This window comes from Artemia franciscana, chromosome 19 (genome assembly GCF_032884065.1).
Source record: "Artemia franciscana chromosome 19, ASM3288406v1, whole genome shotgun sequence".
Taxonomy (NCBI): Eukaryota; Metazoa; Arthropoda; class Branchiopoda; order Anostraca; family Artemiidae; genus Artemia; species Artemia franciscana.
This window is the reverse complement of record NC_088881.1, coordinates 12586250-12603336: the sequence shown is the minus strand read 5'-3', so window position 1 is coordinate 12603336 and position 17087 is coordinate 12586250. Positions and strand designations below refer to the sequence as shown.

The window sequence follows — 17087 nt, the reverse complement described above, 5'->3', positions numbered from 1 at the left end:
AGAATTTCGTGCTATTTCATTCCTCTTCGGTGTGTGCTTTATTTGAAACTAAAGGTGAAATCCAGAGCTGGGGGTTTTTAAGTATCTGTGAAGTCAGAAGTGAATGACATAAGCTCAACTTAAGTGGGAGGTTTTGCAGAAAAAGGGTACTTCACTTGAGCACTATTTTTCTACTTCATTGAGCACTATTATTAAATAGTGCTCTTTGAGCACTATTTTTCTCTCAAAATGTGCTTGTAACAATCGCTAGTTTTGATTTCGTCTCTTTTGGCTAGATTCAAAGTGATAATCTGAAATGAATGGAGACTACCTTATGTTGACTACACGCTTATAGGAATATACCCCTACCTGTTCCCTGGAAAAGAAGTGTTTTACAGTGAAATTTAATTATTCTTTATATACATTTGAGCACTTATGAAATGTTTATCTATTCTATCCGTGAGATGCATATAACCTGTATATATGGATGAAACTGAGTATGATTTTTTTTTCTTCATTCCTAATTGGAGCCTTGCATTGAGTGTCTGTCATTATTTTAATTATTAAATGTATTTGGGAGTTTTAGCCTGGCCTGCTGTAATTTACCTTAATAGTATTGACGAAACTTTTTTGAAAAATCCATATACCACAGCTAGTATGTGCATAGGAACGCTTTTTTTCGGGGGAGAGTTCGGAAAAATGGAATATATATATATATATATCTATATATATAAAAATAAGTTGTCTGTCTGTGGATGGATGGATGGATGGATCAGGTGACGTCACCTGAAAAAACTGGATTAGGTGACGTCAAAACTGAAAAAACTAAAAAAAGGCAAAAACTACAAAAAAAACTAAAAACTAATAAAAAAAATAAAAAAGCTAAAAAACTAAAAAACACTATAAAGGTAAAAACCAATAAAAAAAGGTAAAAAACTAAAAAAAATAAAAAATAAAAAAAAACTAAAAAAAAGTAAAAAAGCTAAAAAACTAAAAAAACTAAAAAAACTAAAAAAAGGTAAAAAACCAATAAAAAACTAAAAAAAAAAAGGAAAAAACTAATAAATGACGACACTCAAAGAGAAAGCGACCAGGACAAAAGGAATGTTCGATTAGCAATCAACAAAGCACCGGGACACAGGGAGTATAAATGACGACCAGGACATAAGTTCGACCGGGACACAGGGAATATAAATAACGACCGGGACACAGGGACACAACTACAACGGGGACACCGGGGGAAACAGGGGGATATAAATGACGACCGGGACAAAAAAACTAAAAAGAAAAAAAAACTAAAAACTAATAAAAAAAACTAAAAAATCTAAAAATCTAAATAAGCTAAAAAAGAAAAAAAAGGAAAAAAATAAAGGAGAAAAACAAAACTAAAAAACGAATGTATATACAGACCGGGACACCGGGATACAAATGACGACCGGGACCCGGGACACAGGGAATATAAATGACGACCGGGACACAGGGACACAACTACAACGGGGACACCGGGGGAAACAGGGGGATGTAAATGACGACCGGGACACCGGGACAGGGAATGGTCGATTAGCAATCACCATCAACAAAGCTCAAGGGCAATCATTAGAATCATGAGGTATAGATCTGAATACAGATTGTTTTCCCATGGACCATTATATGTTGCATGTTCAAGAGTCGGTAAACCTGACAATCTATTTATATGCAAAGACAATGGGACAGCAAAGAATGTTGTATATTCGCAAGTTTTACGTAGTTAAAACCATATATATATATCTATCTATATTCACAGGTGGGACATAGGGACACAACTACAATGGCGCGTAACTATTATGGCGCGTAACGACTTACGCGCGCGGGGGGGCTTGGGGGGGGCGCGAAGCGCCCCCACCAACTAGGTGTTGGGGTGGCGCGAAGCGCCACCCCAACAGCTAGTATATATATATATATATATATATATATATATATATATACATGAAAGCTAGAAGCAATGCTAGAAACAATACAAACTTTCAGCCGGAACTCCAATACAAAATGTGTCAAACACTGCTGGAAAAATGAGTACGAGTTCCAAAGAGAAAGGCATTGGTCGAGTTTATTGAGTGGGCAGATTTTTGACATTAAATTTTACCAACAATAATTACATTTTGTGTTCTCGGATATCTAGCATTGAACCTAATTCAGAACCTAATTGTAAATAGTAATTAAATAAAAAGAGTAAAAGAAACAAAGTATTTGGGTTTTATGATTGATGAAAATCTATCATGGAAAACAAACTCTGATATTATAGTTTCAAAATCCGTCAAGGTCTCTGGGTATGCTTTGCCAAGTTAAAAACTTAGTTTCAGAGAAAATTATTAGATTACTTTATTTTGCTATTTTTGATTCGTATATTGCCTATTATTGCTCTGTATGGGCAAGTAATTTTGTGTCATGTTATAAAGAAATTCTGAAAATTCAAAATAAAGCTGTTAATCTTTTTTCTAAAATATTCATTACTCAAAATATTTACGAATGTTACATTAAAAACCAACTTCGTGTTATTTCAGAAACTAGAGATTATCAAACAGTATTCTCACACGTAAATATCTTAATAATTTACTTTCCTCTTCTTTCGAAAATATTGTCATCAGATTGTTTTTTTTTGTTTTTTTTATTGCTTGGTTCATTTTTTTTTTTTTTGCCGGGTTTGTGGAGTCTCGTATCAGCTTATTTGAGTTGATTAATGACGATAATTGTCGTCGGATTGTTTTTTTCTTTTTTTATAGCTTGGCTCATTTTTATTTTTTTTTTCCCGGGTTTGTGCAGTCTCGTATCAGCTGATTTGAGTTGATTAATGACGATAATTGTCATCAGATTGTTTTTTGTTTTTTTTTTTTTTATTGCTTGGTTTTTTTTTTTTTGTTTTTTTTTATTGCTTGGTTTTTTTTTTGTTTTTTTTTTGCCGGGCTTGTGGAGTCTCGTATCAGCTTATTTGAGTTTATTAATGACGATAAGTGTCATCAGATTTGATTTTTTTTTTTTTTTATCGCTTGGTTCATTTTTTTTTGTTTTTGCCGGGTTTTTGCAGTCTTGTATCAGCTGATTTGAGTTGATAAATGAAGATAATTATAATCAGATTGTTTTTTCTTTTTTATTGCTTGGTTCATTTTTTTTTTAGATTTTGCCGGGCTTGTGGAGTCTCGCTTCAGCTTATTTGAGTTGATTAGTGACGATAATTGTCATCAGATTGTTTTTTGTTTTTTTATTGCTTGGTTCATTTTTTTTCATCTTTCTCTGTTTTTCGGACCACGGAGTCCACTGGGGTAGAGAGAGGGGAACATCTAATTCCGTGTTTATGTTGTTGTAGATATGTTGCAAATAAACCAACTTAAGTCTGGGCATTTTTTGCTACCATCAAAGCTCGTCCTTTCCATTTTAGAGGAGTTGGATTTTGAGAGAAGGCTACCAAGATCCTCCCAAATTATGGGAAAGAATATTCCTCTATTTCGCTACGTAAAATGCGCTTGCATCAATGGTTGATAATTCGGTACTTATTAAAAAAAAAGAAAAAAAAAACAGATAAGTAAGATCTTAGCAGTTCGATTACAAGAAATGGGCTTAATATTTTGCCATTTGATCGCTAAAGCTAAGATCTTCAAAGTAATGCATACATTAGGACTGGAAGATTTCTCTGAAATCAAAAATTTTCAAGTTGGTGTCAATTTTGTATGCGTGATTTTTATCGCAAGCACGTGTCTGGTAGAAGTTCTCATAGAAAATTTCATAGAAATTTCGAAACATAGAGAATCTAGAAATTTCAAGGTTTTTTTTATTATTACACCTTGGAAGTTTCATGGTTCTGATTTTATTTAAGTGCGAGCTACGGTTGCTTCGAGAATATAATTAAGTCTGAGATACCCAAAAAGCATTGAAATTTGGTAAGACCAAATTTAAATATTAATATTAAACCTCAATTAAGCAAATTAAATATTATTTGTACTTGTTTTGCATATATATGTATATATATATATGTATATATATATATATATATATATATATATATATATATATATATATATATATATATATATATATATATATATATATGTATATATATCTTTTTTGGGATAGGGTGGCCAAAAGGTAAAAGAATCACTTCTGAAATGAGTACTTACTATTTTGTAGTCAATATAAGCAACAGTTAAAAAAATAAATCTGCCCGCTTCCAGAAAATGTCTAGGGAGAGATCCAAAAATTTGACCTTTAGTAGGAACGCAAATTCTAATAAGTTAAAACTAAGTTTACTTTGAATTTGTCTTATTTGGCTGAGTAGGACTGCACCATCAGTGGCGCTAGAAGTTTTAATGCCCATAAAGCTCATTATAAAGCGGCAAGAATTTCTAAATCCTATAATATTTAAGAAAAGCGGCATTTTCAATACATACCTGAGCTGATTAATTGAGCTGAGGGGTTTTTGTACGGGGGGGGGGGGGGGTGAAAGTATTTTTGGATGTGTGTGTCTTTTTCTTTGTTTATTGTTTTTCCTTTCTGTATGCATGTTCCATGTGGCTATAAAGCATTAAATATCTATCTATATTCATACAATAATTTTTAAACGTCGGTAATAGAATCGTTTAGTATCTCTAGTAATTTCTAGTTAGTATTAAATGAAAAGAAGAAAAAAGGATAGTTTTTCTTTTTTCTTCAACTCCTAATTCATGCAAATTTCGTTTATTTTATTTATTTCGTTTATTTTAACCTAATAAAAGAGGAAAATGTATAACTATGTACACAAACCAACTGAATGAAATCAGAGGGCTTTGTAGATTTTGTTGCACTGAGGGGGTTGTAAGGCTGTAGGTAGCAGATTTCATCGTAAAGTCTGCATAAATTGCATCAGCTTGCTTTTCTATAGAGTATACACTTATAATTTATGCTCTTTAAAAACTCATCCATCCATCGAAACAAACCCATCCCTTCATCAAAAATAAAAACATTTATACGCATTTTCTATGAGCAAAAACATTTTTTCTGCATATCTTTTCTACCTCGAGATGTATACATCAAAGCAAATGAAAACAGATATTGAATCATGGAAAACTATTTAACTAAAATATTTATTAAAGGCAGTTCATGCACCAGAATATTAAAGAAGAGTATCGTATCAAAGAAAAAAGAAAAACAAAATATAATTGGCTCACACAATTCTTCAGCGGAAAGTAGGATAGGCAGTGCCAAGATAAACTTTTCCTCTAGATTTGAATGGGTAAGTCTGAATGAAAAATTTAACACTGTTTCCGTTCATCGGGCACTTTGCTTCTGGTCGAGCGTAAAAGCAGAGGGTGTAGAGAGCCATCTCTAATTCTGGTGATGTCCCGACAAACATGGAATTCACCGGTTTATACATTCCTTTCCATTTCAGTGGCAGTTCCAGAAGGGATGCCTAAAATATATGGAAGATTTAAAAAAAAAAGATTAGTAGATGGTAGAGCAACCCTGAGCGCGTGCTACAGTACTAAACATAATAAAAGTGCTAAAATAGCAGTTTCGTGCTACGCATGACAATCCTGCAGAAACAAAACAATGATAGCACTTCGAAGCCATCTCAGAGACTCAACTCAACAAGGGTCTCAAAATCTGTGTTCGACTCGTTTGAAGAAAAATGTTCTAGTGCTAGCAAAAGCAGCTCAGATCTTGCTCCGATTAAAGCCCATCCTCTTTGGAAAGGAACATTGCCAGGAAACACAAATGTCTAATTAAAAGGACTAGCGGAAAATGGAAAGGTTTATATACACGTGCTCTGTACCAGTGTTATGCCAAGTATCTCTTTTTTTATTTAAGTACAAGTACCAAGTACTCAGAGAATTTTTACTTAAGCACAAGTACTAAGTACTTCTCTAAAAATCTACTTAAGTAATAAGTACTTTTGAAAAAGTATGTACTCAAGTATTAATGTTTTACTTACAGTAAATAACACGCAAAACACTTCTTTAATGTCCGTTTCTTTTCCAAGTGAACAAGATAAGCAAGATACTGACAAGAAATTGACTGCTTTTCAGAAAAACCGAGTTTTCTTGAAAAAAAAAATCAGTTGGCTTCAAGTAAAATCGAACTTTACTTCAGTCAAGTTATAAAAAGAAAATAATTTACAAAGAACATTCATTACAGTTTCATCATAACTTAACATAATTTCTTACTTGCTCCTTTCAACAGCATAAGCTTTTCAAACATACCATCTCCGATCATGTTTCTTGCTGACATACGTCAGCAAGCTTTCCAATTTTGTGACAATCCATCACACAATTGACACTGTCATAGTTCGAGTTCTACCAGGTTACCACAGGTCTTATAAGCAATTTGAACTTATAAGCTGTTGGAACAGCAGCTTTTTGAACTCTTCACGGCATCCCAGAGAGCAATACACTTCAGAAAAGCGGCGCGTTACTGCTTCTTATATGCTATATCACAGAGGGCTTTATCAGCATCAGTGGATGCAAGCAGGTTATGGGTGTTGCTGACACCCCTCAAGTGTTGAGGAAGTTGGAAATACTCAGGGTCGTCATGAGAATTGGGTATTTCTCCAATGTTTGTAAAAGAGAATGAGTCATTCTGGCCTGCTTCATCTTCATTTTCTTCATCACTGACTTATAATAATTTATTCCTCACGCCTCTCAATACAAAATTTCCGCATAACTGACACCTTATTAAAGAAAAATGTAATGGTAGGGCGAAGAGCGGATCGACTGCGACACGAAGAGAGTTGAAGATCTTCATCGGATATTCACTGAATGCCTTACTAAAGCTAGAAGCGTTATCGGTCAAAACTCCCGTACCTTTTTATCAACTGAAATTTTGTACCTGGCAAATATGCCATTCAGTTGTTCAGCAATTATGTCATAAGTGTCTGAGCCCTTGAACCAGGAACAAGCAAGGGCATAAGATTTCGATTTCAAATCCTCATTGAGCAAGTGTACAGCCCTTCCCAAGTAGCTTTTGTTGTTGGCAGACCAAATGTCTGCTGTCAATGACATGTTGTTTCAATCTGCACAACAAAAGCTTTTCTTCCTGGAACTTTTGCAGAAGGTCTAAGACTTGTTATCAGATTTTTGAACGATGGCTTCTCAACAGTATAAAGGGGTTGCATTCCATCCACAATATACTCCAGTACCAAAGAATTCACTTTTGACTGTGTCAGTTTCAACAGTCTTGCAGCAAAGAAATCTCCCTTGACATGACGCATCAGCCCTGCGTCATGCCGGTATATTTTTTCTGTGCCTTGAAGAAAGTACTTGAGCACTTAAGTACTCTTAAAAACGTCAATTTTTTACTTAGGTACAAGTATTAAATACTTTAGAAATTTTTTACTGAAGAAGAGTACAAGTACTCGGATTTTTACTTAAGTAATTGCTTAAGTACTTTTACTTAAGTATTTCCCGACACTGCTCTGTACTAGCGTTACCAACGCTTTGAGATAAATTGTACCAGTTTTCTGACCAAATTGTACACCAAAAGATACTTCTAGGGATTATAGCATTCTTCGTCAGTTAAGACTTTACACGCAAAAATACTAGAATAAAATAAAAGGCAAGCAATCCTTTTCCCCCTAAAAGTGACGAAATCTCTTGTATTTTTTTTTCTATTTTTGCTTAAATCCCTTAGAAGTGGCCTGAGGAATTTTTAAAATTTGGACAAATAGAACTTGGCTTGCCACATACGCCATAACGGCACCAAAATGTACCAGAAATTACGGATTATACCCTGGAATGTCTAAATGTACTTAATTGCACAAGACCTCTAAACTGTACCGAAAACAGCACAATTTTACCACGTTGGCATCGCTACCCTGCAATGAACATGATGATACACTTTTACTCATTCAGTCATCTAGTGTTAGACGTTACTTGGAAATTTTTAAATCTTTTTTCTTTTCGCAAACTGAGAAAAGACAGTTGTTACTACACTTATTTTGCCAATTACTCTAAGTTTCGCTTATTATTACACTAAGAAGAATACCAAAAGACGCAAGATATCTTTCGTTACTTTTTTCGACACTATCACCAGTTGCTACTCTTGTAAGCTACTTTATTATTTGGTATTGAAATTAAAGTTGACACTAGAGAAGATTAGCGGAACAACGATGTCACTTAAGTTGTACTTCCGAAAAACTATCAAGTCTGAATAAAAGTCCTATGCACACACAAACACATACACACATATAGATACATACACATACACACATACCTTACACACACATAAACATACGTAGCAAACTCTTTTCATGATATATATATATATATATATATATATATATATATATATATATATATATATATATATATATATATATATATATATATATATATATATATATATAGATTCCGGGCTCAGGGCTGAAATCCCAAGGACTGACAACCCTGTAAAAGGATATGAGACATTTTTTTTTACAGCTGATTCCAATGATTATGTAATTTAAAACATATATAAAAAAAATTACCTTTCCACTCAGTTTGGCAGATCGAATGAATCCTAGGTAGTCAAGTGACCCTGCTTCTTCTTGATGTTTAAAATAAAGCCACGAATGGAAGCCCGACGGTTCAGCGTTTTTCACTTCGCCCAAAAATATATGCTCAAAGCCACTAGAGCCAAGGCTACCGCGAGATCGAGAGAAGCGCTCAAACCACAAAGTTCTCAAAATGGATTCCAAGTTTCGATTATTAGTAGGGAGTAAACCTAAAACAAAAGAAATCAAACGATATTTACTTACAGATTGTAGGCATTTAACTGATATTCAAATTATGATTATGCTGATAGCCCTCTTGCCTCCACCCCATTCCCGTCCAATCTCCCAAGCAGTCACGGGAGTTTCAGAAGACTGAAAGAATTTGCAATGCAGCCAATTATATAAATATAAATCAAACATTTTTAACATACATACAACTGGTATCTCAGTTTCCAAAATATATAATCGTGCTCAAGACTACGTAGCCTCACATACGTAACCTCACTACGTAGCCTCATATCACACCTCAGAAATGAGTAAAAAAGTGACAGAGGTTCCTCCACTGGATCTTCATCAACTGGTTGCATTTCAAAGAATATAAGCGAGGAAGAGGGGGGGGGGGGGGTAGCTCAAAGAATATCAGCTCAAAGAATATGTGCCTACATAATTACCTACATCAGTAATCCTGAGCCAATCAATGATCTTCAGCTCTTACAAAATCTTACCAGACAGTTTGGTAAGTCCAAATGAAAGTAATTAGTTCTAGTGGTGATAAGACATTGATTAGGTTGAAAGATTTTGAAAGAGACCCATTAAATTTAATAAGAATTTCTGCTTATTGTGTTTTTCTTCGGATAATGATTGTTGTTTTTATTAGGTCCCTCCCAGTTAACAAGTATTTACGCCACAATGAGATTAATGGGTGTCTCACTCCTAGTAGCATGAGACTGGCAAGTTTAAAGGGTTGTGGGATAATGAGTAGCTCGGACCATTTAACTTCATTCCTTCCTTATCACCAAGTTCTTTATTAGGTGTTTGTGAAACTTTTTTAGATTAGTCAACTCGTAACTTAGCGAATTGTAACGGTTATTATTTTATTACTATGAAGGCTAGATGGAGAGTACGCCTTGTCTTTTTATTCATAGTGATATTTCTTGTAGAATTGTTCGAGATTTTGATTCTATGTATGAGAAAAGGTGTTTGAATTCCTGGTTGTTGAACTTGATTTTAGGACTGATTTTGTTGCTTATTCTATAGACCCCCTAGTTCTTCGGTGCAAAATTTTATAAGTTGGATATATTTTCTTCTCTTGCAATTGAGCGGAATCGGAATATTATGTATATGGGGAACATTAATATAAGTAATGCTAGTAATGGACTTTCATCTACATATTATTCACTTTTTGCTGTTGATTTTTTTTTTATCTTTCGCTGGGCCTTCTCTCAGCTTGCTGTATTCCAACTCGGATCGTAAGCTCGACAGCAATGATAATCGGAAATATGTTTCTGAGTACTGAATTTGATTGGTGCAATGTTATTGTCAATGACACGTCTGACCACATTATGCTTCTGATGGAGATACATCCGTGTCGACAAGTAGCGACTGCGATCAAGACAATTAGAAGACTAGACGCTACATCTGTTCTACGATTAAACGAACTACTGTTTAAAATTGATCCCTCACCATGCTTAGACTACGAAAATACAAAACAAGCTTCACAGTATTTGGTCAACGAATTCATCAAAGCACTCATTCTGGCTTATTACATGTCTTCCGCCCCTTTCAGACGTTACATTAGACCCAAAAGGCCTTCGATTACAAAAGGTTAATCCAATTAAAGAACAGGCTGTATAAAAAATATTTTTCTCATCCAGATGACATAAATCAAGCTTCTTTTAAAGCATACGAGAATTACTTAATCAAAGCTCTAAGGTCTGACAAACAGCAGTACTATTTGAAGGCATTCAATAAAGCGTGTGGATCTCCAGAGGACTTGGTGGTCATGTGTCAGTTCTATGACACGGTATTCCACCTTTAGACTACAAACGGCCAAGCCTATTTGGCTTAGGTTTCACTTGTTTGCCTCTGAGTCCAAGCAAATCGAGTCCCAGATTTTGTATACTAGTCCAGTGGGCATTGCCCGTCACGCGTCAACCCAAAATCAATCCAATCTTTCATCCCTTAGTTCTATGACCATCTATCGTAGTTCTGCCTTAGGAATGACGCATGGACATATGATAGGAAGACCTATCTATAAACAAATGAACTGGCATCATTTTTATACAATCCTAAAAAGGGCTTATGCCAGATCTGCCTTTCACTCACTCAGACTGTCTGTCTTGGCTTTTTCTACAATTAGCCACGGCTTGATGCCCCCAACTACTAAACAAAAGATGAAGTCTCTTATGGATGAGATGAGGACCCCGGATGGTAAAACAGCTGTTGAATGAAAAACTAAAGTTGCTTACATGCTCAATACTCACTTCGCCAAAATAGGAGAAAAGACGTAAGAAGAGGCATCCCAAAATTTAACACTTGACTCTACTGATTTTAAAGGTTTTCTACTCCCCTTTACTCACCGATCCATATTCATCTGTAGAATTGGAGATTGTACTTTATAAACTCCAAATTGGACATTCAAAAGGAACTGACGGATCTCGTACGAATTTATTTAAATCGATTATGCCTATTATAGTTAATTTTCTTGTGTATATAATTTATCTTTGTTTCAAAAAGGGGGTATTTTCGTCTTGCATTAAGTTCACTCTTGTTAATGAACTGCATAAAAGGGGAAAAGTGAGCGACCCGTCTAACTATAGGCCTATATCTATCCTATCTGCTTTCAGGAAAGATTAATGAACGTTGTTTGTATGTAAAAATTGTTAGTTTTCTTAAGTTTTTTAGTAAGTTCCAATTCGTTCGCAAAGGCCATTTCACAGAGAATGCTATTTTGGTAATGACCCAGTTTATACATGATGCTTTGAACAAGAATGAAATTCCAGTTACTATATTTGTGGATATACGGAAAGCGTTTAATAGTACAATTCATATAATTTTAAATGAAAAATTGTCAAATTGTGGCCTACGTGGTCAAGCTAATGTGGTAATAATGTCATATTTAAGTAATAGAGTTCGGTGTATTATAGTTCGGTCTAGTAATAGAGTTCGAATAGAGTTAGAGTACCTCAGGGTTCAATTCTAGGCCCACTGTTGTTTCTAATTTATGTTAATGATATTAGTAATTTAATTGTGAACCTAAGGGTGACTGTACTGTTCGCTGATCATACAGCCTGTATAGTTTTTGGAATTGTTAGTGTCAAACATAATATAGAGTCAAACAATTGTTTGTTAGTATCAAACATAATATAAGTCTTGGATTTGATAGAACATTAGCATGGTATACGGCAAATAGTCTAGCTCTGAATACTGTAGAAACTAAATTTATAATATGTTCACGGGCTCTTCCATGTCTTAAGTTGATTCAGTCTTCTGTATCAAGTACAGAGATATCACGCGTTGATATAAATTGTTACCTAGGTGTACTAGTTGACTCAAATTTAAATTGGAAGCCACATATAATTTTCAATTCAATCTTGGAAGGAACATAGGTATTATGCACCGTATGAAATTTGTTTTGCCTCTGCGTCTTATTTATTTTGCTCTTGTCCATTCTTACCTAAATTACTGTCCACTTATTTACTTAAATACTTTCGGATTCGACTTCATTCTACTGCACAAAAAAATAAGGCGCTTCGTATTTTAAAAAGCTTTCTTCCATCCCCAGCATTTTTTTCTAATTTTGTTTTTAATCCTGTACAACGAGCTTATATTCTTTATTAAATATTCTTCCTGTTGAACTAGCAGTTACTTTTTATTCGTTATTATTCAAAGTTAATCACAATCTCCATACGCTGCGTAGCTATTTTTTTTCTTTTGATCTGTTCCCGATTGCTATGTCATCTTTATATTTTACTCGCAATACAAGCAAACCACGCTAGCCATTGATAATTTCAGAGAGGTCCTGTTTTTCTCTAGGATAAAGGGTGGTTGCTGCATAGAACCGATATGAGTAGGGTATCACTTTTGATTTTTCGTTTAGAATTCCAAAAAATAAGTTAAAGTCCTTCCTTTTCGATAGCTATTAGTTATTTTACTTAGCTTTTTTTGTATTATTGTTAATTTGTTATTTTCTTTTTGGGTTTGTTTTTCGGATCTTCATTTCCTTCTTGTTAATCGACTACTGGTGGACAAAAAATGAAAAAAAAATATCTTTTTTGAATATCTATTTATTTTGTTATTTATTTTTTAGCTGTTTTGTCCATGCAAAACGAGCTTTTCTCTCTGCCAGAAATGTGTATGTATATAAGACTGAAAACTAAATGAACATGAGCATGAAAGAAACAATGTAAAGCACTTCAACGGTAAAACTGATTTTTTTTTATGACTTTTGTGTCTTTTCGTTATTATGCTTCTGCAGATTAGTGGTTAAAATATAAATTATAATCATTATTACTATTCGTTAAGTTTAATCACAGTGGCGAATTCTCAATGTGCTTTTAGTAAGTCTACTCTGTTATTCTCACGATTGGGTGATGGATCTTTCAGAAATTTTTTGTTGGGGCAAAAGATGGAATTCTTTTTTATGTAAATTTTTGTTTTGGAGAAGGGGACAAGATATTATTACTAGATCCTCAAAAGCTATTCAAAAACGTATTCTTTTGTTATTTTATAAATCGAAAACACTAGAGAGCCTTAGCGCAGAAAAAGAACCGAAGCTAAGAAGAATAAACCCAAAACTAAGTATGCAATATAAAAATGAAAGGGAAAGAAAGAAGAAAGGAAAAGGAAAAAAAACCTCGGGACTGAAGCAGAGTCACTACTCTCTTCATTGGCTCAGTAGCAAGAACCACTTGAAAAAATGCTTCTTCTTCGTTTAGATGTTGTTGAGTGACCTGCTCATTGTTGTTTACTTCTGGACTATAGTTGTCATACAGATCTTTGATGAGACGAGAAGTTCCACTGACAACTGCCTCACTTGCTGTCTGGGGCCCAAATAGTCTGAAGAATAAATATTTACGCATAAAGCAGTTGAATATCTTTCGTAAATAACCGGAGAGAGAAAAAGCGAGAGAAATAGAGAAAAGGACAGTAGGGGGGAAAAAGAGATGAAGAGTGGGTAAGCGAGTAAGACATATAAATAGACTGCGAAGGAATGACCATAAGACAGATACGGTCAGATTTAATAGTGACAGGTAAGTGAAACTGCTGTAGGCACGAACAGGCTAAGAGCTCAGGGGACCATACTCCTGAAATCATGAAACTTTTATTATTTCCATTCTAATAGTTTTCTTGTAATTCCAATTTTTCTAGTGAAATAATTGATTAACTCCTATAATTTGTCTGCATTGTTGACTTTATTGAAGAAGTTAAAGATCGTGTAGCTTCTTATATAGCCTCAAAAAAAATGAACACAAAGCAGTTGAGCATATTATAACCGAAAGAGAGGAGAGAGAGAGAGAGAGAGAGAGAGAGAGAGAGAGAGAGAGAGAGAGAGAGAGAGAGAGAGAGAGAGAGAGAGAGAGAGAGAATAACACCAAAAAATACTTCATCAATATTTTGTGGAAAAACATACTAGATTTGAGGACTAATTTATGTGTCTTACCAAAGCTGTGTTTGTCAGCAGAACTCACATATAGAGCAGGCTACACAGTAAGCTACTAGTGATGATGATGACGAAAAAATGTCTACCAGTGACGTCAGAAAGTCCAAAAATAATAAAATGTTCTAAATGCCAGGGCTCTGAAGTCGAGCCATTTTACTACCGACTCAAAAATTTTACTACCATTTTACTACTCGAAACTATAAATATGATTGTTCTGACTTCTAACATTTTCATCAAAGAAGTACGAACTTCGACCCAGCATTCCAGCAGAAAGTTAATTTATAATTTTCTCCCTAAACACATTTTTTTAGTTTTAAAAGACCCTATTCAATATAATTAGCCCATAATATTAATTTTGTATATTATTGTCACTTTTTAGTAGTATTTCAGAGCATTTAGATTGACTACAGCCTTTTCGTGTTTCGACAACTCCGACCCCAAAGGGTCTTATTTATGTTACTCCAACTAAATTCAGCAAAAATTTACAAAAAATCCAACTCTACAGTCCTGATAAATGCTTTCTTCTACTCTCTGATCACTGAGTAGCTATAATAATTATGTACTTACGGCTGTCTTGCTAAATCCTCTTGGCTTCCTGATCTTGTTTTTCCTTGTAAACTTATTAATGGGGTAGCAAAAGGATTTCTTTCGTCTAACTGTAGCAGGGTGTTACTCAAAGTAAGTAATTCATCGTCAGTAATTATGGCTATAAGACAAAAAGAGCTTGACATAGTGACGTATTCAAAATATATAGACATTCATTTTGGACTATTTTTGGACCTTGGACTTCCCACAATCATGTACTTTAAAGACCATTACCACGTCAATTTAACTGATGGATCACGAGAAGAGGAACACATAAAACTGTGCGATCGTGTGACAGAAGTTGCCAAAACTTTAATTAAGCCTCTTATGTAGCTCATGAAATACTTGCAAAATATCAAACTTCTCTGCACATCATTTTGAATTCAAATATCATGATTATAGCGGTAGCAACTGCGATTTATTAAACTAAGGAAAAACCACTGCCCATAGTAGTAAAAAAATTATATTGTGTTTTAAATGATGGCAAGGGGAAAAAATTTCAATTTTAGCTGATTCAGGAATGGTAACTACTATCTAAATTAGTTTTGTTAGTAAAATGTCATTATGAACACAAACTTAAGAGAACTTTGAAAAAATAGCCTGCAATCCGCCCTTTCTTTATCAAAACTATATGTAAGAAACTTGAGCTTTCTGCATAAGAGCTGAAGGCCGACGTACAAAACTAAATTAAAAAAAAACATGATAAAAAAATTAAAAACCCCAGAGAGAACTTTTGTTCCGCTTACAGAAGTTAAAACCTATAGAACCAAACATGCAAAAACTTAAGCCTTTATAAGAGCGAAAATTAATTCATGGAAGAATTAGATCTGAAAATGATCGTAAACAAGAAACTTCAAAACCTTAATTCAAAACGTTTTACTGAAAACACCAATTGTTAAACTACACTTGAAAAATATACATTCTATATAAAAAAACTCCACCAAACCCAAAAATGAAAACTTCAACATTCAAACGAGCACAGCACAAACACAAAAAAAAAGAAAGAAAAAGGGAGACAGAAGGAGAAAAAGAGGATTGTTTTCCTAGATTAGTGATTAATATAGACCAACACTTGAATGAGGCCTTAACCCTACTCATCCATACAATCACATAGGTCAAACAGCATAGCCATACACATTCAACCATAAAGAATAAATTATGGATATATATTATGGATAGATATTACACTATCTTAAGAAAAAACACGCAAGTTTAACCACTCTTCATTACCCCACCTTCGCACGACGATGAATTACTGCTCTGAAGGTTTGGACCAAACAGCGTGCTATGAATGTGTGTCATGTTTGTAGAAACTTTTCGCTACTGCTCACATAAACATTTATACTGCGCTGCAAGTAAGGAGTGACTCTTGCTCACAATAACCATATCCTTAAAAAAAGGTTTTGATAACAACATATTACATTAATAAAAAAGGATTTCTTTATGGCAATTCAAAGATACAATATTCCTTCATTTTAAAGTTAATCAACAAAATTTATTTGTAAACAAAGGGCAACTTGCACAAATTATAGTCCTGACCCAAAGAGCTTAAGGGGGTTATGTCCACCCCAGGGTTATAGTTGTTTGACAATTGGAGGATTTTGAACAAAATGGCAATCTAAAAATTCTTGTCAGATATATTTGGAGGAAAATGGACAGGGAGGGGGGCTGGTTGCCCTCCAATGACTTTTACTCTTAAAAAGACATCAGCAATTTCAATTTCTAATCAAATGAGTCCCCTCTAAAGTTTGTACAACAACCCTTTCCATACGAAGCGGCTCTGGGAAAAATAAAAGAGAACATAGGGCATTGAAGCCTTGTGGTAGTTTACTATAGAAAAAGCTAGAGCATTACCTCTGTTTAGGGGGAAAATTTTGGCTTTTTGTTTTTTTGCCGTCTTATTTGAAATATTATACCCGCTCTTTATATTTCCATTGCGTTTTATTTCAAGATGGAAAGGCAGCGTCGCCTATGAAATTATCTTCATAACTTGTAAGACATAGCTTGTGAAATCAGTAACCCTGTTTTCTAAATCTGGCTGAAAAAAGAGTGTTTAAAACAGTACCATCAATTCACAAGAATAGTGTGGGGAGGTGGAGAATGTTCTTTTACCAATATAGGGGGCTCTAAACATTAGCGCTCTAGTTTACTAAGTCTTAGAAAAAACTCAATTTAAAACAGCAGCTCCAATTCACGAGATCTTACATTTCCCTACGTTTAGACTAAGTCAGAATAAGGGTGCTATAGGGTGATACCGCCCTTATTGTTGCACAAAAATGATCTGACATATATTTTAAAGCTTTATTTAACCAAACTAATTTGCTTCACATGTGCAGGAAAAATGTTCTAGATCAATATTGAAAAAAATTGAATTAAATATCAATTTCG

The 17087-nt window shown here is 34.2% G+C and overlaps 1 protein-coding gene across 2 annotated transcripts in view; it reads right to left on the bottom strand.

The window, feature by feature from the left end:
* Positions 1-5055: 5055 nt before the first annotated feature.
* Positions 5056-17087, bottom strand: part of LOC136039295 (uridylate-specific endoribonuclease-like) — a 67132-nt gene continuing 55100 nt past the window's right edge. For both annotated transcript variants that reach the window (XM_065722904.1, XM_065722903.1), the window contains exons 6-9: positions 14682-14820; positions 13308-13510; positions 8447-8682; positions 5056-5395 (exon numbers count right to left, since the gene is read on the bottom strand). In XM_065722904.1, the coding sequence (XP_065578976.1) occupies positions 5162-5395; positions 8447-8682; positions 13308-13510; positions 14682-14820 (812 nt within the window). In that variant the 3' untranslated portion in view covers positions 5056-5161. The remainder of the gene's footprint in view (positions 5396-8446; positions 8683-13307; positions 13511-14681; positions 14821-17087) is intronic.